At 45.7% G+C, this 25,238-nt stretch overlaps 1 protein-coding gene across 1 annotated transcript in view; it reads right to left on the bottom strand.

Annotated features, from left to right (window-relative positions):
- ME1 (malic enzyme 1) overlaps positions 1-25,238 on the bottom strand; it is a 592,001-nt gene that overhangs the window by 364,566 nt on the left and 202,197 nt on the right. The window contains exon 4 of the mRNA XM_075340163.1: positions 461-536. Coding sequence (XP_075196278.1) covers positions 461-536 — 76 coding nt within the window. The remainder of the gene's footprint in view (positions 1-460; positions 537-25,238) is intronic.

The raw sequence follows: 25,238 nt of genomic DNA, 5'->3' as shown, positions 1-25,238 counted from the left end.
CTGCTGCAAGTTCTCCTGAAACTACAGTTACAGATCTCCATAAAACGTTATGAGCACCAACTGCCATCTCCTATCTCAGCAGTGAGAAAATCTGTAAGCAATAAAAACAGACGTTATCTATATATTGAGAATTTTGAGAATGAACAATCTAATAAGATATATCACAAAGTTACCTATTTTTCACTTGTATTATTGATTAATAAGATAAAATAAAATGATGGTTACTTTTTCAGCTCCGGTAGATTGCTGTGTGCCATAAGTGAAATGCATGACTTTATTATCTGCCCCCGTGTGTGCTTGGTAATTGAAAGCTACTGTGTATCTGGAAGATGAAGCAAAGAAGACTGTTTCCAAGATAAAGTCAATGATGGTCTACTCTTACCAGAATGTCCTTACATGACCTATTTAATTTGGTAAAAATCTCTAACAACTCAGTGAAATAAAACGAAGCATACGTTACCTTAATGTCATTCTCAGGCCATGATTTCATTAGCGTGGATATATGACCACGGTCATGAATGGTAATGAAGAGTCCTCTGCAGAGAAAAACATAGACATATTATGCACTTAAAGTCTATATTTGACAAGCAGAAGTCTGATGAATGCATTATCCGGTGAGGTCACCTATTTGAAAATAGATTTTCTTCCAATTCTAAAGGTATCACATGACATAATCACGCAAATGCCATAATGTTTTGAAGAACAGTACAATCCTTGTGGATATTGAGGAGTTTTTAAGTTTTATGCTCCAGATAGAAGTGACAGAAAGTTGGGCAATGTATAACCAGTTAGTAAAGACATCTTCTTCAGGATTTAAAGGGGTTGTCCACTACTCAGATAATCTTGTCTCAATCAGCCTGTTTGCACCAGTAAAATAATAATGCTTATACTCCCCGGTGCCAACGCCATTACAGCTATGTGAGCACTCGCTCTATCGAGGTTCACATGAGATTGTTATGTCACGTGAACCCTGCTGCCAATCAGTGCCAGCTTCACTCACTCCTCCTTCGGACGAATCAGACGTCAAGGGGAAGTCAGAACTGCGGCTGCCCGGTCACTTCCTCTTGGTGTCTGATATGTCCAAAGGTAAAGAGCGTAAAGTCAATGCTGATTGGGATCAGGGTTCACGTAACATGGCAATGTCACGCGAGTGCCAAGAACACTGGAACGGCGCCGGCACAGGAGGGAGGGGCATATAATCTTATTTTACTGGAGGACAAACATTATAATTGAGACGGACATGTCTGAGTAGTGGACATCCCTTTTAATATCAACTAATTCAGTGATATTTATTGTACAATATGCGTATATTTATTGTATAAGACTACAGCCCTGATTAGTCATGGCGTTTAAGTGGCAACATTTCTGTGTGCCATGAAAAGTTTTTGGCAGTTCTGCACTGTTGGGTAGCCAATGAGGTTAGGAGGAGTAGCAACTCTCATCCAATAAGTTCATTAACAGTAAAGGCATTGCTTACACCAGAAATGTTACTCCAGTCCTTGACTGTAGTAACTTTTCTGCGAAGGCGCATGGAAGTGCACATCAATGAAAACATGTGTCTGACTCAACAAGGGCGGCGTTACACACAACTATTTATCGTGCGATCGCATGAGTGATCGCACCTGCCCCTGTCATTTGTGTGTCACGGGCAATTCATTGCCTGCATCGCACAAAGTTGTTAAACCCCCGTCACACGTACTTACCTCCCTAACGATGTCACTGTGGGCGGCGAACATCCTCTTCCTGAAGGGAGAGGGACGTTTGGCGTCACAGCAATGTCACACAGCGGCCGCCCAATAGAAGTGGAGGGGCGGAGATGAGCGGGACGTAACATCCCGCCCACCTCCTTCATTCCTCATTGCCGGCGGGACGCAGGTAAGTTGTTGTTCATCGTTCTCGTGGTGTCACATGTAGCGATGTGTGCTGCCTCAGGAACGACGAACAACCGGCACGCAGAAGGAGGAACGACATTATGAAAATGAAAGATGTGTCAATGAGCAACGATAAGGTGAGTATTTTTGCTCGTTAACAGTCATTCGGAGGTGTCACACGGTACGACATCTCTAATGATGCCGGATGTGCGTCATGAATTCCGTGACCCCGACGACATATTGCACGATATATCGTACCGTGTAACACCGCCCTTAGTGGCATGTGCCTCTTAAAGCTCACCAATCAGCAGGATTTTCCTAAATGATATAAAGCCAGCACTATACTGGCACTGTCATGCTGATTCTATACGTACCTGTAGTTGTCAGATTGGATGAATAGTTTTTGAAATCCAGACAAGTAAAGTTTGTGAAATGCACAGCATTTTGATTGGCCTAATAGCTAATAGCTGGGGTGGGTTTTCATAGTGATTCCACCCCCCGCACCACCACCTGTTGTTCCTCCCCCTATCTTTTATTCATGCTAATTCTATTATAGAACAGATTTGATTATATTATATTATAGAACAGAAGATGCGAGGGTGCATGCACCGACTTCGCAACAGCAGAAAAGGAAAGAATAATAGGAGGTCACACATCTTCACAAAGATGGCGCCAGCAATAAGCGCTATGTGCAGGTCCCCGACTCCAACGCCAGTTTAGTGAAGATATTAGCAAAACTTTCCTATAATAGAATTTGTATAAATAAAAGATGGGGGAAAAAACAACAAGCAGAGGGTGATAATCACCCAAAACCCACCCCAGCTATTACCGTAGTTATTCAGCAGCTGCTGCCGATCCAAAAGCTGTACATTTTAAAACTTTACTTGCTTGTGTTTCAAAAAAATATACATCCAATCTGACCAATAAAGGTATGTATAGAATCAGCACTAACTTTAGGTTATATACGAAAATCCTGGTGATTGGTGCGCTTAATGAATTAGGAGCTTCTTTTTATCTACAACTATCATTGAGACGGGCAAGCAAAATGCCAGTTTAATGAATGGGGTCTACATGCAATGCCATCTACTAGATTTACCCTGTGAATTGTGTTGCCTGTGGCTCACCTTCCCACACAAAACTCACTGTCCACAGACACAGCAAGTGAGCACTGATCGTTACAGATTATTTACTTATCTGTCCCAGCTCAGGCACTGGGCCTTGTTACCTTTCCTTATTGTCAGATCCCTTTGTGCTAGTCCATGCCGGGTCACTGTGGTAACTCAGTAAACACCTCTAGCACCATCACCCTAATTGGACTGAGGAAAAAAACCACAGCACGCAATGATTGGCTGACTCGCACCCATACAAGTCTATCGATGAGTGTGAAACATTGGACTGCACTCGTATGACATTGGAGTGCAGTGCGATATACGCAGAGACAGGTAACGGAGGAGATGGAGAGATTAATCCCTCCCTCTCCTCCACACCTGTGATTACAAGATTGGACCGCAATAACATGACACTCTGCTCACTCTCGCAGCAGAACCTAAGCCAAGGGTCATTAGCATATCGCATCCGAGGCTCTCGCATCTGATTCCATACACTAGTCTGACACCGGCCTAAGTCATAGAGTATCAGAGGAGAATAGCTGCCACCTTCAGAGCAGCATTTCCAAGCTCTATTGGAAAGCGCTTGTATGGCCTGAGCTTCTTGCCTAGGAGACTGGCCACCATTATTAGACTGCAGCAGTGGCCTGTAACCTAGGCAATGTGCAGTAAACAATTAAATTAAAAATCTCTTGGAGTGGATATTAAAGGGAACCTGTCACCACTTTTTTGGCGTATAAGCTGCGGCCGCCACCAGTGGGCTCTTATATACAGCATTCTAACATGCTGTATATAAAAGCCCAGGCCGCTGTGAGAACATAAAAAACTCTTTAGAATACTTACCTAACAGTCGCGGGGTTAGCCATATGGGTGTCTCTGTTGTCCGGTGCCGGCGCCGCCTCTTTCGGCCATCTTCGTCCTCTTTCTGAAGCCCGGGTGCATGACGCGTCTATGTCATACATACTCGCCGGTCCTGCGTAGGCGCATTACAATACTTTGATCTGCCCTACTCAGAGCAGATCAAAGTGCGCCTGCGCAGGACCTGAATTCCAGCAAGTGTGGATGACGTTGGATGCGTCATGCACCGCAGCTAGAGAAGAAGGAGAACAAAGATGGCCGAAACAGGTGGCGCCGTCACCGGAGAAGGGAAACGCCCATATGGCCAACCGCGCGACCGTTAGGTATGTATTATGTATTGCTTGTTTTACAGTCAGTTTGCAGTTTTAACCATTCATGATAATTTGAATAACCATTTTTCTTTTTGGTGGGAAATGTCCTTTGCCATTGCTGGTTATAAATGGCAGCCATGAGCACAATGAAAGGAATTCAAGCTTAGTACATCAGATAGCTTCTGTTACATCTTATCACCAAGTTCCACGCTTGGATAATTCTGTGAGTGTTTTGATGATAGAAATAAAGGATGCAGTGGAACTGAAAAGTCAGCATGTGTTTGTACGAAAAGTAAACTACATCGACCACAGTGTGATGGAAAAAAGCATTTTTTTGTAATACAGTACTAATAAGTGACAATGCCATGCTTGGGAATAGACTAACATTTTCATGTGAACAGCAGTTCAAATCATTCTCACAACCTTGTCCTTTTATCCTCATCAGCAAATAGTGTAAATGTGTAGGATGGCGGTAATATACTTACATGCTGCACTTGCCAGTAATAACAGATTTCACAAACACTCAAGGACAAATGAAGCATCTAACTAAAGCTGCCCAGTCTCATTTACAGATTTGAAATATAAGTTATTAGTCCAAACACATCTGGGAATATAAGAATAATTTTGGTTGTGAGTCTCGTGACACATTTCAATAATTTGCAGTCTGACATATTAACCGTTACTGTTTTGCTTATGACCATTTCGGTGGATCCTCTAAGCTAAAATTGGTTTAGCAGTGCCTAGGTTAGGGTGGTCTAAGGATGTTCCAGATTTTTACCTAAAGGGAATCTTTCAAGTCAGATAACAGTATTAACCTGCAGATATAGTGTTAATTTGAAAGATTTGGGCTTACTCATGTATATATTGACAATCATCAGTCTACCTTTGTTATGTCTCTGTGTCAGCAGTGGAGTCCTCCTGGGTCTCCTGCCATAGGATTTGATTTCATTCAAATGTCGATGAATAGTTTACGCTCGCACTGATGCCCCCTGTGTCTGCAGGACAGCTTGAATTTCTTTGGATTGGGGCTGCTTATTCACCATCTAGACCAGTCATGGCGAACCTTTCACAGGCCGAGTGCCCAAACTGTAGCCCTAAACCCAAACTTTTTTTCCGAAGTGCCAACCAATCCTATTATGTAAATAATTGATTTTAACCTTACCTTTGCAGTCTTCTCTTCTCCTCAACAGGAGGCACCACGCTCATGCATGCTTACCACACATTGAAGCTGAGCCTCTCCCACTGCCCTTTCCAGACACAGCAGTTGGATTGATCTTTCTGGGAAAAATTGCAGCATATTAGACAGAAAGAGATTTTAGCATGAAATGCAATCAGATTTCCCCCTGTAATCAACATCTACATTTCAAAGTTTGAAGATCTTGAAATCCCATAAAGACGTACGAGTTGCTCCCCTCCCCTTTCATTGTGTAGTTATGTCCCCCTTGCTGGGCCACTTCCTGGTAAACATGCCCCCCATCCTGATATATATTTCCTACATTCTGGTATATTTGTCCCCATCATGGCCTCATCCTGGTAAATGTACCCCATCCCGGCATATTCCTCATCCTGGTAAATGTTCCCCCATCCCAGCAGGTATCCCATTTTTGGTAAATGTCCTCCATCATGATAAATGTTCCCCCATACTGGTAAATGTCCCCCTTCCTGGCATGTTCCCCCATCCTGGTAAATGTCCTCCATCCTAGTAAATGTTCCCCCATCCTGGTAAATGTTTCCCCATGTTGGTAAATGTACCCCATCCTGGCATGTTCCCCCATCCTGGTAAATGTCCCCCATCCTGGTAAATGTTCCCCATCCTGGTAAATGTACCCCATCCCGACATGTTCCCCATCCTGGCAAATGTTCCCCTATCCTGGTAAATGTCCCCCTTCCTGGTAAATGTACCTCATCCTGGAATGTTCCCCCATCCTGGTAAATGTTCCCCATCCTGGGAAATGTACTCCATCCTAGTAAATGTACCCTATCCAGGTAAATGTCCCCCTTCCTGCTAAATGTACCCCATGCCGACATGTTCCCCCATCCTGGTAAATATTCCCGCATCCTGGTAAATGTTTCCCTTCCTGGTAAATGTACCTCATCGTGACATGTATGCTCATCCTGGCATGTTCATGTTTCCCCATCCTGGCATGTTTCCACATCCTGGCATGTTTATGTACCCCATTCCTGGCATGTTCCCCCATCCTGGCATGTTCATGTACCCCCATCCTGGCATGTTTGCCCAATCTGGCATGTTCATGTACCCCATTCCTGGCATGTCTCCCCATCCTGCTATATTTATGTACCTCCATCCTGGCATGTTTACTCCATCCCGGCATGTTTATGTACCCCCATCCTGGCATGTCTCCCCATCCTGGCATGTCTCCCCCATCCTGGCATGTCTCCCCCATCCTGGCATGTCTCCCCATCCTGGCATGTCTCCCCCATCCTGGCATGTCTCCCCCATCCTTGCATGTTTTCTCCTTCCTGGCATGTCTATGTACCAACATCCTGGCATGTTTCCCTTTCCTGCTATGTTTCCCCATGCTGCCATGTCTCCCCATGCTGCCTTGTTTCCCCCATGCTGCCATGTTTCCCCATCCTGCCATGTTTCCCTATGCTGTCATGTCTCACCATGCTGCCATGTTTCTCCCATGCTGTCATGTTTCCCCATGCTGCCATGTTTACACCATGCTGCCATGTTTCCTCCACACTGCCATGTTTCCCCCATGCTGCCATGTTTCCTCCATGCTGCCATGTTTCCTCCATGCTGCCATGTTTCCCTCATGCTGCCACTGCTCCCCATGCTGCCATGTCTCCCCATGCTGCCACGGTACCCCCACCTTGGTACAGCCACACACAGTTTAAAAATAACCTCACCTTCCAACACCAGCTCCACCGCTGCGCGCTGCTGGGTCCTCAGTTCCCGCGCCGCCACAAGACGTCATTATGCCAGCGCCGCTTTCTGATGCTTCCGCCGTCTCGTAGGCAACAGGCCTGTGGCCTAGGAGAGGAGTGTCAGAGCGAGGAGAAATGTCTCCTCTGCTCCAACACAACTTTGAACTGCTAGCGCGATCGTGCCAACAGTGCAAAGTGGCAGGGTGAGGCGACAGCGCACGTGCCAACAGAAAGCATTCTGCGTGCCCAGTCTGGCACGCATGCCATGGGTCACCATCACTGATCTAGACTATCCTGCGTTGCAACCTTTCATCAATTTTTCTCTGTCATCCACGTCCAGAAAGATTAGCTACAGTGCCGTGTGTTGTAAACTTCTTGATTCAGTTGCTCACCATGGACAAAGGAACATCAAGATCTCTGGATATGAACTTGTAACCTTGAGATTGTTGATATTATTCAACAATTTTGGTTCTCAAGTCCTCAGATAAGGGAGTTGTAACTCATATGTCAATTTCTGAGCTCCTTTCAGATGATTTATGACCACATACCAAATCAATGTTGAATGTGCGGAAAAACGCAAAGGTGGTAAAAGCCAACCAGTGCAAAATTTTAATTGAAATGCAATAGCAGAAATTATTTTTAGCCCCAAATATATGCATTTAAATAACAAAAAATGTTTCAAAGGTGGCCAATCTCTTTAAACTGATGTTGCCACTAAATTGCTTTGAAGGTACTGCTGTCACGTGTACAGGGACAGGCTTAGGTCTAGCTCTCACCTTACCATCTAGACCATGCATTTTAAATGGGTTTTCTCCTTTACGCATTTGTGGGGTTAATGCACTTTCTGTTGCAGCAGTAGACTAGTTCAGCTGACAGCAGTTAATCAATTGCCAACCGGAATTTAAGCCCTCTGCTTCCTGGACTTGTTGCTCGATATACTATTCAGTTAGGGGCTAGCCAGGGAGCAAAGAGGATGTCTTATTCACTACTGCTGCTATCTGCTGTTTGTTGTAAGTTGTTCTCCTACCTCCTTTTCTGTGTGCCCCTACCCATACACCTTCTGTTATCCCCTGGTGCAGGTTTTTGGTGTGTTTGTTTTTTGTTGCCCCTGTCTGTTGTTCCGTGTTGGTGGGTTGTTGGGCTCTGTCCGGGTCAATCCCCTGGGTGGTGGGGACATAGTGGTTATTGCCTGGGCAGGAAGAAAGGGCCATGTTGGAGGCATGACCCTGACTACCATTAAGTCTACCGTAGGGATAAGAGACAGCTCAGGATCCCGAGTCGTAGGCTCAGCCTAGGAACCCTATACCATCCTATTCCCCACCCATGACAACTGCTTAATGCCAATTTCAAAGGTACCGTGTCAATTAGTGATGAGCGAGTACCAAAAAGCTCGGGTGCTCGAGGCTCGGGCCGAGCATCCCAAGATACTCGTGTACTCGGCCCAAGCACCGAGCCCAATGTTATCCTATGGGAGACCCGAGTATTTTTATGAAATGACCCCATGGCAGCATGTAGAAACCCTAAAAATGTCACAAAAGTCTCAGAAGAGTACTCAAATGACATGGCAACAGCATGGGGAAGACTTCTTGAAGCATTTATCACTCAAAAGTCAATTTTGTCCGAGTTTTACGCCATTTTTACGGACTCACCAGAAAACCTTACAAAATGACACCAAAATGAATTTTCATGCGGAAATGTTAAGGGCACATACCCAATAGTGAGATAGAGCTGGTGTATGTTATTTTTTGAGATTACATGAAAGATTTTATGTGAAAACGTTGTGTAGCACTCCGATGTCCAAAACGCATGTTTTGTGCTTTTTACTAGCGATGTCGGTCATTTTTTTTTTTTTCATTCTATCTCCCTCAGTCCGTCGGTCGGTCTCTCTGTCTGTCTGTCGGTCTCTCTCTGTCTTGTCTGTCCCCCTCTCACAGTCTGTCGGTCAGTCTCCCCCCTCTCTCATACTTACCGTTCCCCGATCACTGCCGCAGCGCTGCACAGCTGTTCACTAAACTCCGGCGGCTTGTCCTCTTTTGAAAAAGCCGGCCGCTCATTAAACAATCTCATATTCCCTGCTTTCCTGCTTTTCGGCGCCTATGATTGGTTGCAGTGAGACACGCCCCCACGCTGAGTGACAGGTGTCTCACTGCACCCAATCACAGCAGCCGGTGGGCGTGTGTATACTGTGCAGTGAAATAAATAATTAAATAATTTAAAAAAACGGCGTGCGGTCCCCCCAATTTTAATACCAGCCAGATAAAGCCATACGGCTGAAGGCTGGTATTCTCAGGATGGGGAGCTCCACGTTTTGGGGAGCCCCCCAGCCTAACAATATCAGTCAGCAGCCGCCCAGAATTGCCGCATACATTAGATGCGACAGTTCTGGGACTGTACCCGGCTCTTCCCGATTTGCCCTGGTGCGTTGGCAAATCGGGGTAATAAGGAGTTAATGGCAGCCCATAGCTGCCACTAAATCCTAGATTAATCATGTCAGGCGTCTCCCCAAGATACCTTCCATGATTAATCTGTAGGTTACAGTAAATAAACACACACACCTGAAAAAATCATTTATTAGAAATAAAAAACACAAACTAATTCCCTCGTAACCAATTTAATAAGCCCCAAAAAGCCCTCCATGTCCGGCGTAATCCAGGATGGTCCAGCGTCGCTTCCAGCTCTGCTGCATGAAGGTGGCCGGAGCTGGAGAAGACACCGCCGCTCCTGACACCTCCACACAGCAACTGAGGTGAGTAGTGCGATCAGCTGAGCTGCCACTGAGGTCACTTGCGGCCACCGCTGGATCCACCTGACAGCTCAGCTGATCGCACTACTCACCTCAGTTGCTGTGTGGAGGTGTCAGGAGCGGCGGTGTCTTCTCCAGCTCCGGTCACCTTCATGCATCAGAGCTGGAAGCGACGCTGGACCATCCTGGATTACGCCGGACATGGAGAGCTTTTTGGGGCTTATTAAATTGGTTACGAGGGAATTGGTTTGTGTTTTTTATTTCTAATAAAGGATTTTTTTCAGGTGTGTGTGTGTTTATTTACTGTAACCTACAGGTTAATCATGGAAGGTATCTCGGGGAGACGCCTGACATGATTAATCTAGGGTTTAGTGGCAGCTATGGGCTGCCATTAACTCCTTATTACCCCGATTTGCCAACATACCAGGGCAAATCGGGAAGAGCCGGGTACAGTCCCAGAACTGTCGCATCTAATGTATGCGGCAATTCTGGGCGGCTGCTGACTGATATTGTTAGGCTGGGGGGCTCCCCATAACGTAGAGCTCCCCATCCTGAGAATACCAGCCTTCAGCCGTATGGCTTTATCTGGCTGGTATTAAAATTGGGGGGACCGCACGCCATTTTTTTAAATTATTTAATTATTTATTTCACTGCACAGTATACACACGCCCACCGGCTGCTGTGATTGGGTGCAGTGAGACACCTGTCACTCAGCGTAGGGCGTGTCTCACTGCAACTAATCATAGGCGCCTGTGGGCGGGGAAAGCAGGGAATACGAGATGGCTGTGTGCAGAGCACAGCGCGCCCGCCGGTATAAAGGCTCGGTCACACCGTGCGGGCCGGCCAATCACTGCAATTCCACAACTAACAGGGCTGTGGCATTGCAGTGGTCTGCCAGCTAATCCCTGCATGAGGGCTGGCTCTCAAAAGAGCGTCAACATGCAGGGATGAAGACCACGAGTACAGCACGAGTATCGCGAAATTACTCGGTACCTGCCGAGTAGCCCAAGTATAGTGATACTCGTGCGAGTACCGAGTAGTGACAAGCGTACTCGCTCATCACTAGTGTCAATGTATAAATAAATTTCCCATCTGAGACATTTATGACATATTGATTTCATATTCAATAAGTGCATATTTGATAGAGATCTGAACAGAACAGTAGTATGAAAATATCCAATCATGTTGGAAAGGTGGCTATGGATTTTATTTTCTCCATCATAGTGGCATCATATAGGTGAATTCACTTGGTTATTTTCATATTACCAATAGATATAGGTATAGAGTAACCCCACACATGTACTCAATTCTAAGGTATAGTATGTCGAATCCACGTACTATAAAATGTATATCTTTTAAACATATGAATGCTTGTAAAATAAAGTTGTTGTCCGACACAATCCATAAGTCTACAATCATTCCATTTATTCCGTAAGTCAGCACATTTAGATGTAGATGTTTTATAAAGGTCAAGAAAATCACACATCAACTTGAATTTTATCATAAAGGAAAACTATTTGTACGGAATATAAACTGGACCAGCTGTCTAAGCTATAACCTGGAGTCAAGAATGGAATTTTCATATATAACTCATATGGACAGGTCGGTTGTTGCATTTCAGTCCAAGCTTTATCTTAATTTCTAATTATGCACTTGGACAGCAAGTTTTAATTTATTTTATAAATTATGCAAACACGAACTTAAAAAGGATTTATTAATGATTTTGAAGATTTCGCTTCAAGTAAACCCATTCATGTAGGATGAATAACATTCAGTTTGGCCACACTAATTCCTGTGTGTACATTGATGAGGAGGTTGATAATTGGTTGCCAGTTTTCCTAAGTTTAGAAAAACAGGTCTGATATTAGCTTGGCCCTTGGGGACAAAATGCAAATATTGAAGAAATTAGCTCAGGCAGCCCAAAAGTTTACAAGATACTTCCCAACTGGTTAGAAAATGTACTACAAAAAAGTAAATGACTGTTTTATATTAAATACAAGCTTTAGGACACCTCGGAGACTACTAAGCTAAAGACCTGGAGAGAGAGAAGGTAATGAAGATATAAAGGAACGTACTTCTTCTAACTTGTCTCGGTACAGAAACTAAAAGTTCAACATGTGTCAAGGTTAAGGTAGATCCCACCTGGGTCTTTAATTAGCTGAGGCTCCACAAGCCAAAAATCTTGGGGATAGCGGTTTTGTTCGGAGATGTGTCATAGTATGACTCACTCATCCAATAAAACAGGTCTCCAAACTGTGGCTCTCCACCTGCTGCAAAACTAAATTTCTCATGATTCTCTTAAGAGAATTGTAGTTATTAAGCAAGCAGACCACAGGATCTACAAATGGAAGTTTCCCTGTACTCGGAGGCATTGGAAGTTGGTAGTTAAGGGGTGGTCCACTAAACAGCATAGTGGTCACACATCGATGTAAAGCTCATAAAGAAGGCTTTTTTCAAATACCTTGTGTAACCAATTGCGCCCCCTCACATGACCTCTGAGATCCGGTGATGTCATGTCAACTTCCAGTTGACCCGACATCACCGAAGTGGGCCCCAGTCTCCCTGAGTGACTGGGCTGTGGGCGGAGTTTCACCACTTGTCACAGCTCAGCATCTCCATGCTCTCTCCACTGCAGAGCGCCGCAAGCAGAAGAGATGCTGAGCTTTGAAGAGCGGTAAAACTCCTCCCACAACCCAGTCACTCAGGGTGACTGGGGCCGGCCTCGGTGATGTCAGGTGAACTGGAATTTGACATGGCATCACCGGATCTCAGAGGTCACGTGATGGGGATGAACAGACTGCAATAGCAATGCTCAGAGTAACAATTGACTACACAAGGTATTTGAAAAAAGTCTTCTTTATGAGCTTTACATCGATGTGTGAACACTATGCTGTGTAGTGGACCACCCCTTTAATAACATTACTGCATTTTGGTGCACCTCAGTTTAGTCAGATTTTGGAGAAGAAAATGACCATAGCCAAACAAGCAAATATATTATTGTTCATAGCTATGTTCAGTTACATTTTAAGGGTTTCTCTGAAAATTGTTATAAAACAAATAAATAAAATAAATAATATTGATTTAAATATTTTTTGCCTAAATACTTTTATTTAGCAAAAAGGTCTGCTTTATCTAGTGCACTCTGTCAGAATTATAAAGATGCCAGCTGCCACAAAGCAGTGTGCACCTGTCCTCGATTTCAGAGGACACCAGTAGGACGGGCTACGTAAAGAACATCTGCTTGCATTGGCGTAACTAGAGTCTGATGGGCACAGGTGCAAAATTTGGATCTAGGCCCCTACCTCCCTGTTGGTCAGATGAATGGGCCCTTGTAACGTTCTTTATCCTATAAGGACATAGAAATCCTCTGATTATGTAGCAATGTCCCCCATACTAATATATATGTTCCTCATTCCAGGCCCATCCTCGTATAAATGTTCCCCTTTCTGATATATATGTTCTCTATCCTGGTATATACATTCCTCGTCCTGGGCCCATCTGGTATACAGTATATGTTCCCAATCCTGGTATATATATTCCCACTCTTGGGCCCATCTTGATAAATATATTTCCTACCCTGATATATATGTTCTTCAACCCGGGCCAATCCTGGTATATATGGTCTCCATTCTTCTGTATATATCCCCATCCTGGTATATATGACCCTCATCCTGGGCCCATCCTGGTATATATGTCCCTCTGATTGGCCGACAGTTTGTATTGCTGTGTAAGGATTCTTTAGGTCACTGTGCAGTAATACACTTCAACTGAATGTGCGTCCAAGGACGCATATCAAGCTGAAATAAGAACTGGAGCGGGTAGGCCCACTCCACCCCAGGGCCCAGCTGTGACCTTTGCAGCCATAATCATTAAACCCCTATCTGCTTGTGACATACATCAGGTCAGAGCAGAGTCCTATCAGGCATCGTGAACTTGCATTCATCTGTTCAGTCAACTAGGAGAAGATAAACACTTTTCATTAGCTGACTAAGGGGTACTTCTCACATAGCGAGATCGCTAGCAATATCGCTGCTGAGAGTCACAGGTGTGACACTAAGCAGCGACCTGGCCCCTGCTGTGAAATCGCTGATCGTTACACACTGTTCTGGTTCATTTTTTGCTCGTTGGTCTCCCGCTGTGCAGCACACATCGGTGTGTTTGACGGTGGGAGACCAACGAGCACCGAATCTGTGTAAGCAGCGTACGCTGGTAACCAGGGTAAATATCGGGTAACTAAGCAAAGCGCTTTGCTTGGTTACCCGATTTTTACCCTGGTTACCAGCGTACACCGCTTACAGGCTGCCAGCGCTACACAAGTCACTGGTGGCTGGTTGTTGGGAAGATCTGACTGTTTGACAGCTCACTAGCGACCCTGTAGCGACGTACCAGCGATCCTGACCAAGTCGTATCATGGTCGGAATCGCTGGTACGTCGTTTAGTGAGACGGTACCCTAAGAGTGAATATCCATCTCAGCCTGACCATTTTAGATTGTGCACTGAGTTCATTTGTCTCACCCTTCGTGCAGTCTGTCCTAGGAGGGCTACACACTAATAGATGGAGGTTGCCATCTTTAAAATCTCGAAAGAGTGCAGTAGATAAAGCATACCTTTTTGCTAAATAAAGGTATCTACAATAATATATAATATTTAAAAGTATATTTTTTATTCATTTTATCACATTTCTCGGAGAAGCCCTTTAAGCAAAATACATTGATTCCAATTAATATTTAACCACATGGACTGGATCATTTAGAATACATCAATTCTGGTATCTTGCTAGTCTTGCAACTTTTGTGTGGCACGTCCATATATATTTAGCATTATACTGCTAAACTGTTACAAGCTTATAATAATGATAGGAATAAAAAATAAACATGGCCGTAATTTAAAATCTAAAATGTCTACTTTAAGTATGTTATTTATAACATATTCTGCCAACTATCTGTCCACCCACTAAGTTGGCAAGGATGCACATACTTAAGTTCCTGATACCAAATTAATAAACACACAGCTCTTGATAAAGCACAATATAAAACCTCTAGCACAATAATTTAAAACATGTTTAGATCTTGATTACCAAAGCAAAATTATGTTCTTCAAACAATGTGGCTGCTTAAGGCATTTGTTCCTAATTAAAAATGTTGGCCTTTATAGAGAAATATAGAATGACATCTACCAGTGTACAGTTTACTGCAGTATGCAGTGTAGTATGTGTATGAAGCCATGAATATAAAAGCACCTTTTGAGTAAAAAAATAGAACAAACGATAGAGTATATCACAGAAGTGATTACAACTCTCACATTTATGAAAATATTTTATTATATCTTTTCATGCGACAACACTGAAAATGACACTTTGATACAATGTAAAGTAGTCAGTGTACAGCTTGTATAACAGTGTAAATATGGTGTGCCCTTTAAATAACTCAACACACAGCCATTAATCACTAAATTGCTGACAACAAAAGTGAGTACACCTCTAAAGGGGGCTTTACACGCTACGATATTGTTAATGTTTTATCGTCGGGGTCACGTCGTTAGTGACGCACATCCGGCGTCATGAACGGTATTGCAGCGTGTAACACTTACCAGCGACTTTAAACGTCCTCCACGCTGAAAATCGTTCACCATGGAGAGGTCGTCCTAAAACCAAAAATTGTTAATGGTTGTTTATAAATGCTGTTCCTTGTTCCTGCAGCAGCACACATCGCTTTGTGTGACACCGCAGGAGCGAGGAACCTCCCCTTACCTGCGTCCCGCCCGCAATGAGGAAGGACGGAGGTGGGCGGGATGGTCTTTCCGCTCATCTCCGCCCCTCCGCTTTGATTGGCCGGCCGCTTAGTGACGTCGCGGTGACGTCGCCGTGACGCCGAACGCACCTCCCCCTTGAGGGAGGGATTGTTCGGCAGTCACAGCGACGCCGCCGACCAGGTAAGTGCGTGTGAGGCTGCCGTAGCGATAATGTTCGCTGCGGCAGCGATCACACGATATTGCATGCACGACGGGGGCGGGTGCTTTTGCGTACGATATCGCTAGCAATTGCTAGAAATATCATAGCGTGTAAAGCCCGCTTAAGTGAAAAATGGCCAAATTGTACACAAAGTGTCAATATTTAGTGTGGCTACCATTATTTTCAAGCACTGCCTCTTTTGTGTATGGAGTTGACTAGAGTTTCCAAGGAGCCACTGGAATCCTCTCCCACTCCTCCATGACAACATCGCAGAGCTGGTGGATGTTAGAGACCTTGTACTACTCCATCTTCCATTTGAGGATGCCCTACAGAAGTTCAATAACACTGATCAACACAAAAAAAATCATCAGCAAAGGTAATATGTCTGTTTTTATGGAGTTTGATGTGCTGATTCCAAACATATGCTTAGTTTTGCTCTATCACATAAAGTTTCTGAGATAGAGGTATTTTTGTTACTAAGTTATTTCTGCATTTTCAATGTATGCTGGGCCCCTCATGTGATATGCTCAAGATGTTCAAATGGTCTTCGTGAATGGTTGAATATGAGGAAAGTGGCTTTGCCATTTGCTGTTCCCATGATTTGGAGAGAACCCAAAAATCATAGTGATGACTGCTACTTTTGCTTTATCAAACTGAAGGGCTTTTCTACAAAGAACAAATATAGCATTAATTACTCTGAACTTGAATCTGCAATAAGGCCAATTCCACATGATGGTACATTGCCAGTTCCTGTACCACTGTTGTTTGGATTGGATAAAAATGAAGAAGAATATGAAGACTATGGAGCTGAAGGTACTGGCAAAGACATGGAGACCTGAAGTCAAGATGAGTATGTACCTAATGGAGCAGCCGAGCAGCCAGAACGCTTTACTCAACATGAATTAAATGATCTCATCAGAGATCTTTCATTGTCAAAAGGTAAAGCTGAACTTTTTGCATCTAGGTTGAAACAGAAGAATCTTCTTCAAGATGATGTCAAAGTGTGTTATTACCAAAACAGAAGTAACTCTTTAACACAATTTTTCACAGTTGATGGACCAATGGTGTACTGTAACAATGTGAATGGACTCTTTGAAGAACTGAATCAAGAGTATTTTGCTACAGATTGGCGATTGTTTATTGACTCATCCCAGAGAAGTTTGAAAGCAGTGTTGCTTCACAATGGAAATATGAAACCATCAATCCCTATTGCTCACTCATATCATCTAAAGGAAAGTTATGAAAATCTGTCAGTTGTTTTGGATGCTATACAATATAAGCATCATCAATGGAATATCTGGGGAGATTTGAAAGTGATTGGTCTAATGGGAATTCAAGGAGGTTTCACAAAATATTGTTGCTTCTTGTGTTTATGGGACAGTAGAAATACAGTAGAGCATTATGTTCATCATGATTGGGGACAGAGAAACATCTATTTTTCAGGTAGAGACAATGTTCAGCATAATCTTTTAGTTGCTCCAACAAAAATCTTTTTCCTCCACTACATATAAAGTTGGGATTGATTAAAAACTTTGTGAAAGCCATGGCAGAGACAAATTCACAAGGGATCCAGTACATTTCACAGAAATTTTCCAGCATTTCACCAGCAAAACTGAAGGAAGGGATATTTGTTGGTCCTCAGATCAAAGATCTTATGACAGATGATGTGTTTGAAGGAACTCTAAATAATAAGGAATTGAGATCTTAGGTAAGCTTTAAGTGGATCTCTGAAAACTTCTTAGGAAAAAATAAATCTCCAGAATATGTTGAAGGTGCTGAGGAACTGCTAAATGCATATCAGCGTCTTGGATGTCTCAGAAAATGCACTTTTTGTAATCACATTTAGATTTCTTCCCTCAAAATCTTGGGGATGTAAGTGATGAACAAGGCGAGCGGTTTGACCAGGACATTAAAGTAATGGAACACGGCTACCAGAATTTTTGGAATGATTCAATGATGGCAGATTTCTGTTGGATGTTATATAAGGAAAACCCTGAAATATCGTGTCAACGATAGTCTAATGTCAAACACGTTTAATTTCTGCTCATATTTTGGTTTCTATTTTGCATGTGAAATTATTTTGGTTCAATAAAAACTGTTTTGTAAGGTGAAGCATTTTTTTCTGATATATAGATTACTGTTTTCTTAATGTCGCCAGTATATTTCCTATACCGTATAATAATGAAGCTGCTCCATGGAAATCATACGTGCTACAGAAAAACTATATACTTTTTTGAAATCAGGACAAAAAGATGATTCAGAAAAGTGCAAAGTCACCTGCGATGATTACAAAAAAAATTTTTTTGTAGACCTGTGTAAGGAACTAGCTCCCCACAGCCGACACCACTCATGCAGCTCCAAACCATGACACTCCTACCACCATGCTTGACTGTAGGCAAGAAACACTTGTCTGTTTACTCCTCACCTGGTTGCCACTACATACACTTGACAACATCTGAATCAAATACGTTTAGATTGGTCTCATGAGACCAATGTCCTTAGTCTGCTTTTCTTCAGCAAACTGTTTGCAGGCTTTCTTGTGCATCATCTTTAGAAAAGGCTTCCTTCTAGGACTACAGCCATGCAGACCAATTTGATGCAGTGTGCGGCGTATGGTCTAAGCATTAACAGGCTGACCTCCTACCCCTTTAACCTCTGCAGCAATGCTGACAGCATTCATACGTCTAGTTTGAAAAGACAATCTCTGGATATGACACTGAGCATGTGAACGCAACTTGTTTGGTCAACCTTGGTGAAACCTGTTCTGAGTGGAACCTGTCTGTTAAACTGCTGTATGGTCTTGGCCACCGTGCTGTAGATCAGTGTCAAGGTGTTGGCAATGTTTTTAGAGCCTAAGCTATCTATATGTAGAGCAACAATTCTTTTTTTCAGAGAGAGTTCTTTGTCATGAGGTGCCATGTTGAACTTCGAGTGACCAGTATTAGACTGTGTGAGCGATAACACCAATTTAGCACACCTGCTCCCCATTCACACCTGACACCTTGTAGGATGAATCACTTGACACCATGGAGGGAAAACTGCTTCAGGGTGCTGACAATCTTCTCATAGCCAGGCCATCTTTATGTAGAGCATCAATTTTTTTTTCAGCTCCTCAGGGAATTCTTTGCCATTAGGTGCCATTTTGAACTTCCAGTGAACAGTATGAGAGTGTGTGAGTGATAACACCAAATTTAACACACTTGTTTCCTATTCACAACTGAGACTTTCTAACACTAATGAGTTACATGACATCTGGAAAAATGCTAATTTTGCACAATTTGACCATTTTCACTTAGGGGTGTACTCACTTTTGTTACCAGTGGTTCTTACATTAATGGCTGTATGGTGAGTTATTTAGAGGGCACCAAATTTACACTGTTATACAAGCTGTACACTGACTACTTCACATTGTATCAAAGTGCCATATCTTCAGGGTTGTCACATGAAAAGATATAATAAAATATTTACAAAAAATGTGAGGGATGTCCTCACTTTTGTGATATACAGAATGGCCGGAGCACTGACCCCCCCCTCCCCCCGGGCATGTGTGGAGGCCAGCATGACACTGATTGGAGTGGAGGTCATGATGTCACGGGTAGGGGAGGGGGAGTAAGTCAGGGTATAGTAAAAAGGTGAAGCTGGGGGAGGAGCGGCACTTTTCCCGCTCTGGGACACCAGTGAGAGTCCCCATCCCTGTACCTGCTATGGACGCCGGGGATCAGCTCCTGGAGCGGCTGAGAGCTGCTGCTGGGACCATCCCCCCAGGTGGCTGTAGAGCCTGATAGCAAGGATCTTCGGTGGGAGTCCGGGGGGGGGGCAGGGACGGCACCCTTGCGACAGCGGCGCCCCCGGAGGTCTGGACTGGCAGAGAGGCGGTCACCTGACCTGACTCCCAGGGCCCAGCGTCGCCACAGAAGCCCCCTCCGGGGACCCTCCAGGCCGGACGCCGCGAGCTGCGAGGTCCGGCAGGCCCCGGCCTGGGAGGAATTCAGACGGGCGGCTGGGCCCGGCGGCAGTCGGCAGGCCTACGCTGGAGTTGGGGGCGGGGCCTGCTGCTGCCTTGTCGGCGAGTGACGTCGGCGGTGCGGCGGGGCGCTCTGGTGATGTACCGGCCGAGCGCCCTGAGCCTCTCCTCCCTGCAGCGATAGTATCCCGGATGGATCCCTGTGAGGTGGGCGGAGCCAGGCGGCTGCGGTCGGAACTACATCGGGCCTGGCATTCAGGGCCTGCGGCTACAGAGGCCCTGTCTGGGAGAGGGGCCACATGGAGCGGAGCAGGGGGGGCCGTGCTTGGAGACCCCTGAGGATAATATGCAGCTCCCCCTGTTGGTCGGCGCTACTGATCGTCATGTCCAGGATATGCGGCCGGCGGGGCCTCGGGCCGCGCGGCTAAAACAGCAATGGAGCAGAGTCGGATGGGAGGAGCCAAGTCATGCTAGATCGGCAGGAGGGACGTCAGGATACAGGTGGTCCGGCTGGCGAGGTTATACCTTTGTGCAGCCTGGTGAGTATGATTACATGTTTTGTTTGTCTTCACATGCTGTTTAGGTACACAGTAAAGGGGGGGTGACGGGTCAGCTGGGGTTCGGTTTGGGGGTGCCAGCGGGTGTTAGGGGGAATGCGTTGAGTGGGGAGTTGTCAGAATTGAAGTTGCGTTCGCCAGTTGCGGGCCCGGATTAGGGGCCAGGAAAACCCCGGCGCCAGTGGCGGCTTGGGTTAATTTGTCCGTCATTGCGGCTAGTGAGTCCAGTTGGGAGTGTCTCTTCCCCAGTATTAGTGGCAGTTCAGACTGAAAGGAGTAAGAAGGTGGAAAAAATTTATTTTGACAAAGGGGGAAAAGACGATAGCAAGAAGGAAGATGGGGAGAAGTGGCGATGGCACTTGATTCCTCAGACTTATGCTAATAGGTTTAAGGCGTTGCAGTTTGGGCAAGAGTAATTGGCGACAGGCGCCAGAGAATAGTTTTCAGTGGTTTTGCTATATGGGCTCGATTGGTGAGGCCTATAGGATTTATGGGGGGTAGACCTGGATCCGTTATGAGGAGCAGTGTCATCAGAGGATGGCGACCGTCCATCCATAAGATGGGATCAGAAGGATATAGGCTTGTGGTTGCGGGTGATGGCGGCAGCCAGATATGGGCAGTCATTTCAGGGCGGGGCAGGGTTCCCCGGCCGGTCAGGAAGTTGGGGTGCCGGTGGTCAGTACGGACAGACAGGGTCCTAGAAGTCAAGTTCGTGTTGGTAAGTTAATGAGGGGGAAGGCAAGTCAGTGACACTTGTCGTTGTTTGGACATCTCCGCACCTATTGTAACGGAGCATCCCATGGGATGTCCAAGGGTCAGACACCGGTGAGCTTAGTTGCGATGCTGCCGTACTTAAATAGGGATCCTGTTAGGGCCAAAGCTGAGGTTTGAGGTTGGGTTTTGGGGAGGGTTTCAGGATTCCTTCCCCTGTTTTTGAAGTTCCAGGGACAACCAGGAATCTCCCTCGGTGTATCAGCATTGGCGCTGGTAGGTGGAAAGTTAGGAAAGGAGGTGGCGTTGGGGAGAATGGGGGGCACAGTTAGTCACCCCCCTACCTTTTCTTATTTTGTGGTTTCGTCATTCGGGGGGGGGGGGGGCCCAAGGAGGAGCCAGGTAAAGTTCGGCTAATCCACCATTTGTCTCATCCCAGGTGTAGGTCAGCGAATGATGGTATACTGGCTGAGCTTCGTTAGGTGTTGGATACGTCGTTTTATGAGGCTACAAAGTAGGTAAAGAGTTGTGGGAGGGGTATGTTGATGGCAATAGATGGATATTGAGGCAGCTGTCCGGCTCTTACCAGTTCATCCAAAATTGTGTTCGTTATTAGTTTGTTTTTGGAAGGGAAATTGTTTTGGAGACCCCTGCTTGCCAATGGGTAGTGCAGTATCGTGCACATTTGTTGAAACCTTTTGTTCTTTTTTAGAATGGGGGGGGCGTGATGTTTCTGGTTTGGCATCACTGGTACCTTACCGGGATGAATTGTCGGTGTGTGGGATTGGCTGTTTCGGCACAGGCACAAGAATTCTAGCAGCAATGGAATGGATAGCGAGAGGCTTTGGGGTGCCTTTGGCACCTGGGGAAGAACTGTTCGGCCAAATACCTGTATTTAGTTTATGGCCATTGTAATTGACTCAGTGATTTGGGAGGTTCGGCTTCCTGACGACAGGTTGCCACGCTTAAGGTTGAGGTAGCAAGGGCATGCCGGGTGAGGAAGTTACAATTAAAGGAGGTTTAATCGCTATTGGGGGAAACTTAATTTTGCGTGTCGGGTAAGGTCAATGGGCCGAGTTTTCACGTCGGCTAGCTTGCGCGACAGCTGGAGTGCTTGCTCTTCACCCCTACATAAGTTTGTCGGAGGAACATTGAGCGGCCTTGTTGGTTTGGGGAGAATTTTTTGGGGAGCAGGACAATGGTGGTTCGTTGCTTAAGGATGAGGTAGTGGTTAATTTCAAATTGGAATTGTTTACGGATGCTGCGGGTGACTCAGGTTTCGGGGCCTTTTTTCAGGGTCAGTGATGTGCGGATTGGTGACCAGAAAGTTGGATGGCGGAGGGGTTGACAAGGAATGTGTCGCTATTGGAAATTTTTTCCGATGATGGTCGCACTCCATTTGGGGAGTGACCAGTTGTGGAATAAGTAGATCCGGTTCAACTGGGACAATATGGGGGTGGTGCTAGTGATTAATAACGGCTCGGCATATTTTACCCAAGTTGTTCGGGTGTTGCGGCGGTTGGTTTTTATTTGTTGGGAAATTAATACGGGTCACAGCAGCTCAGGTACCAGGTATAGAGGACCTAATAGCGGATTTCCTTTCCTGTTTCAGTGAGATTGTTTTCGGGATTTTGCGGTAGTGGCGGACGGCAGCAGCTTGTAGTCCCCTGCGCAGCTTTGGAGCGTGGTCTTCAAGCAGCAAGACCACGGATTCAGGCAGTTTGACTGGTACCACGTGGGCGGCGTATTAGGCCACATGGGTTCCTGGGAGTGGTGGTTGGGTGGTGGCATGATGAATGAGGATTCCCAGTTAGGACTGTTCCTGGGAAATCGGGGGAGTGGCGATAACAGGTTGGTCTTCCACGAAGTTGAGTCATTTGATTACAGGGTTGGCATTTGGTTTCTGGTTGCGAGGTGTACAGGATTGGGAACAAATTTTTGGGTTGTTCAGGCGTTGAAGGGTGTGCATAGGGGCCATAGGTAGACGGCCTGTGTGATTTAGCTTATTGGAATGTTTGGGTAGGGAATTAAGGTATCATTGTTGCGGTTGGCTTTTCGTTGGCGGTTTTTCGGGGCTTGGTGTATTGGCGAATTGGTATTTCCCAGGGTGACGTGCCCCGGGGGCTTGGGTAATAGTGACGTCCTATTTTTGGAGCATGGGGATCGAATTTTGGATCCAGAAATCAAAAATGGATAAAGTGGGGGCAGGCGGGTTCGTTTAGGGAAGGTTATGGCATCAGGTATGTGCCATTGGCAGTGCGTTTTGAGCTTTGCAAAGGTCCACCCGAGTCAGGATGGCCCATTGTTATGTCTCGAGGACGGGTCTTTTTGTCCAGATATTAGTTCATTAGTGTTTTGTGGGCATGTTTGAAATCATTGGGTCTGGTTGGCGAGGTTTGCGTTGCATTCTTTTCGTCTTGGGACGGCAGTGGAAACCTCTGGGTGTGGTCTCCCTGCTAAGACAGTTAAACAGATTGGTCGATGGAAGTCTCAGCGTTGTAAGTCGTGGGTTCGCAATGTTTCAGGGGCAATTGATCGGAAGACTGGTTCTGATGGAGGGGGGGGTGGGGGGGGTGTCATTCTTTGGGGTGGTATTGGAGCTACTTGGTAATTTTGTTAGTGCTTTGTTTTTCAGACACCCCCCCCCCCCCCCGTTTTTCCAGCCTGGTCTGGATCTTGGGCCATTCTAATGTGTGCTGGGGAACACAGAGAGCGGATACGAGAAGGAACAGGAGACAGCTAAATTTTGTCGGAGGGATAGGGCTCCTGTCGGATGGGTTGGAATCAGGGGTATGGGGTGGAATACGGTGTTGCAGGGGGTGCATAACTATGCTCATTTGGGCAGGCCCCCTGACATTTTGGTTTTACGCGTCGAGGGACCTATTTGGGTGAGCGGCTTTCTCGGACTTTGATAAAGATACTAAGCATGACTTGTTGCGGTTATGGGTGTCTTTTCCAGGCGTGATAATTGTGTGGTGGGACATTGTTCCAAGAAGGGTTTGGGCGGAAAGCATGGTCTGTGGAGAAGCTGAATAAGGTGCGGGTGAAAGTTAATAGGGTTATCTCAAAAAATTTGGGGGCTGCAACGTGGGAGTCGCAGCTCGGCTTTTTGAGCTGGAGCGAGAGGATGACGAATTTTGGTAGGCGGATGGGGTGCATTTGAATGCAGTACGGATTGATTGTGGGCACTTGGATTGCAGGGAGGTATTGAGCGAGCTTTGCTATTGAGGGGGGGTCTCAGGCACTTGAAGGTTATCAAGGTGCCCTCGTTGTGGCAGGTTTTTGGTGGGTCCTTGAAGTTGGTTCTAAATTGGTTCGGGGAACCCATCCGGGTATGGATCCCCTCATTGGCAGAATGGTTGGTCACCTGGTGATTTTTGGGGGATCCCGACGGGGTATGTCGGGGCCCCCGTGGGTGTTTTTGGTGGTTAATGAAGGAATAACCCTTACACTTTGGTGCTCCTGAGCCAGTGTGGGTAACGGCTGGGAGCAATTTGGTTATATGGCTTGGTTATGGGAATCACCAGGGTTTTAGCTTCAAGGACCTTACCACAATGCAAAATTTTACATGTTATGTATTTGTTTAATAAATGGCTGCTATGGCCAAAATTATCCAAAGATAAATTGGTGTCTGAGTGGTTATTAGCAGATAAGGGGGAATTGGAAAAGGGGTGTGTGTGCCTAATTATTATTGGCCGGAATCTACAATTCCAGGGTCAAGAATGGCCGGAGCACTGACCCCCCCCTCCCCCCGGGCATGTGTGGAGGCCAGCATGACACTGATTGGAGTGGAGGTCATGATGTCACGGGTAGGGGAGGGGGAGTAAGTCAGGGTATAGTAAAAAGGTGAAGCTGGGGGAGGAGCGGCACTTTTCCCGCTCTGGGACACCAGTGAGAGTCCCGCCCGCCCTCCCTAAAGACTTTGAGTTCGCAATGGGCTGCAAGTTTTGTGGGAGGCGATATGGAAGTTTATCGGGTCGTAGTGGCCTGGTGGCAGGTTTTTGGTGGGTCCTTGAAGTTGGTTCTAAATTGGTTCGGGGAACCCATCCGGGTATGGATCCCCTCATTGGCAGAATGGTTGGTCACCTGGTGATTTTTGGGGGATCCCGACGGGGTATGTCGGGGCCCCCGTGGGTGTTTTTGGTGGTTAATGAAGGAATAACCCTTACACTTTGGTGCTCCTGAGCCAGTGTGGGTAACGGCTGGGAGCAATTTGGTTATATGGCTTGGTTATGGGAATCACCAGGGTTTTAGCTTCAAGGACCTTACCACAAT

The sequence above is a fragment of the Anomaloglossus baeobatrachus genome, chromosome 3 (assembly GCF_048569485.1).
Source record: "Anomaloglossus baeobatrachus isolate aAnoBae1 chromosome 3, aAnoBae1.hap1, whole genome shotgun sequence".
NCBI classification, from domain to species: domain Eukaryota; kingdom Metazoa; phylum Chordata; class Amphibia; order Anura; family Aromobatidae; genus Anomaloglossus; species Anomaloglossus baeobatrachus.
This window is presented reverse-complemented; position numbering and strand designations above follow the sequence as displayed.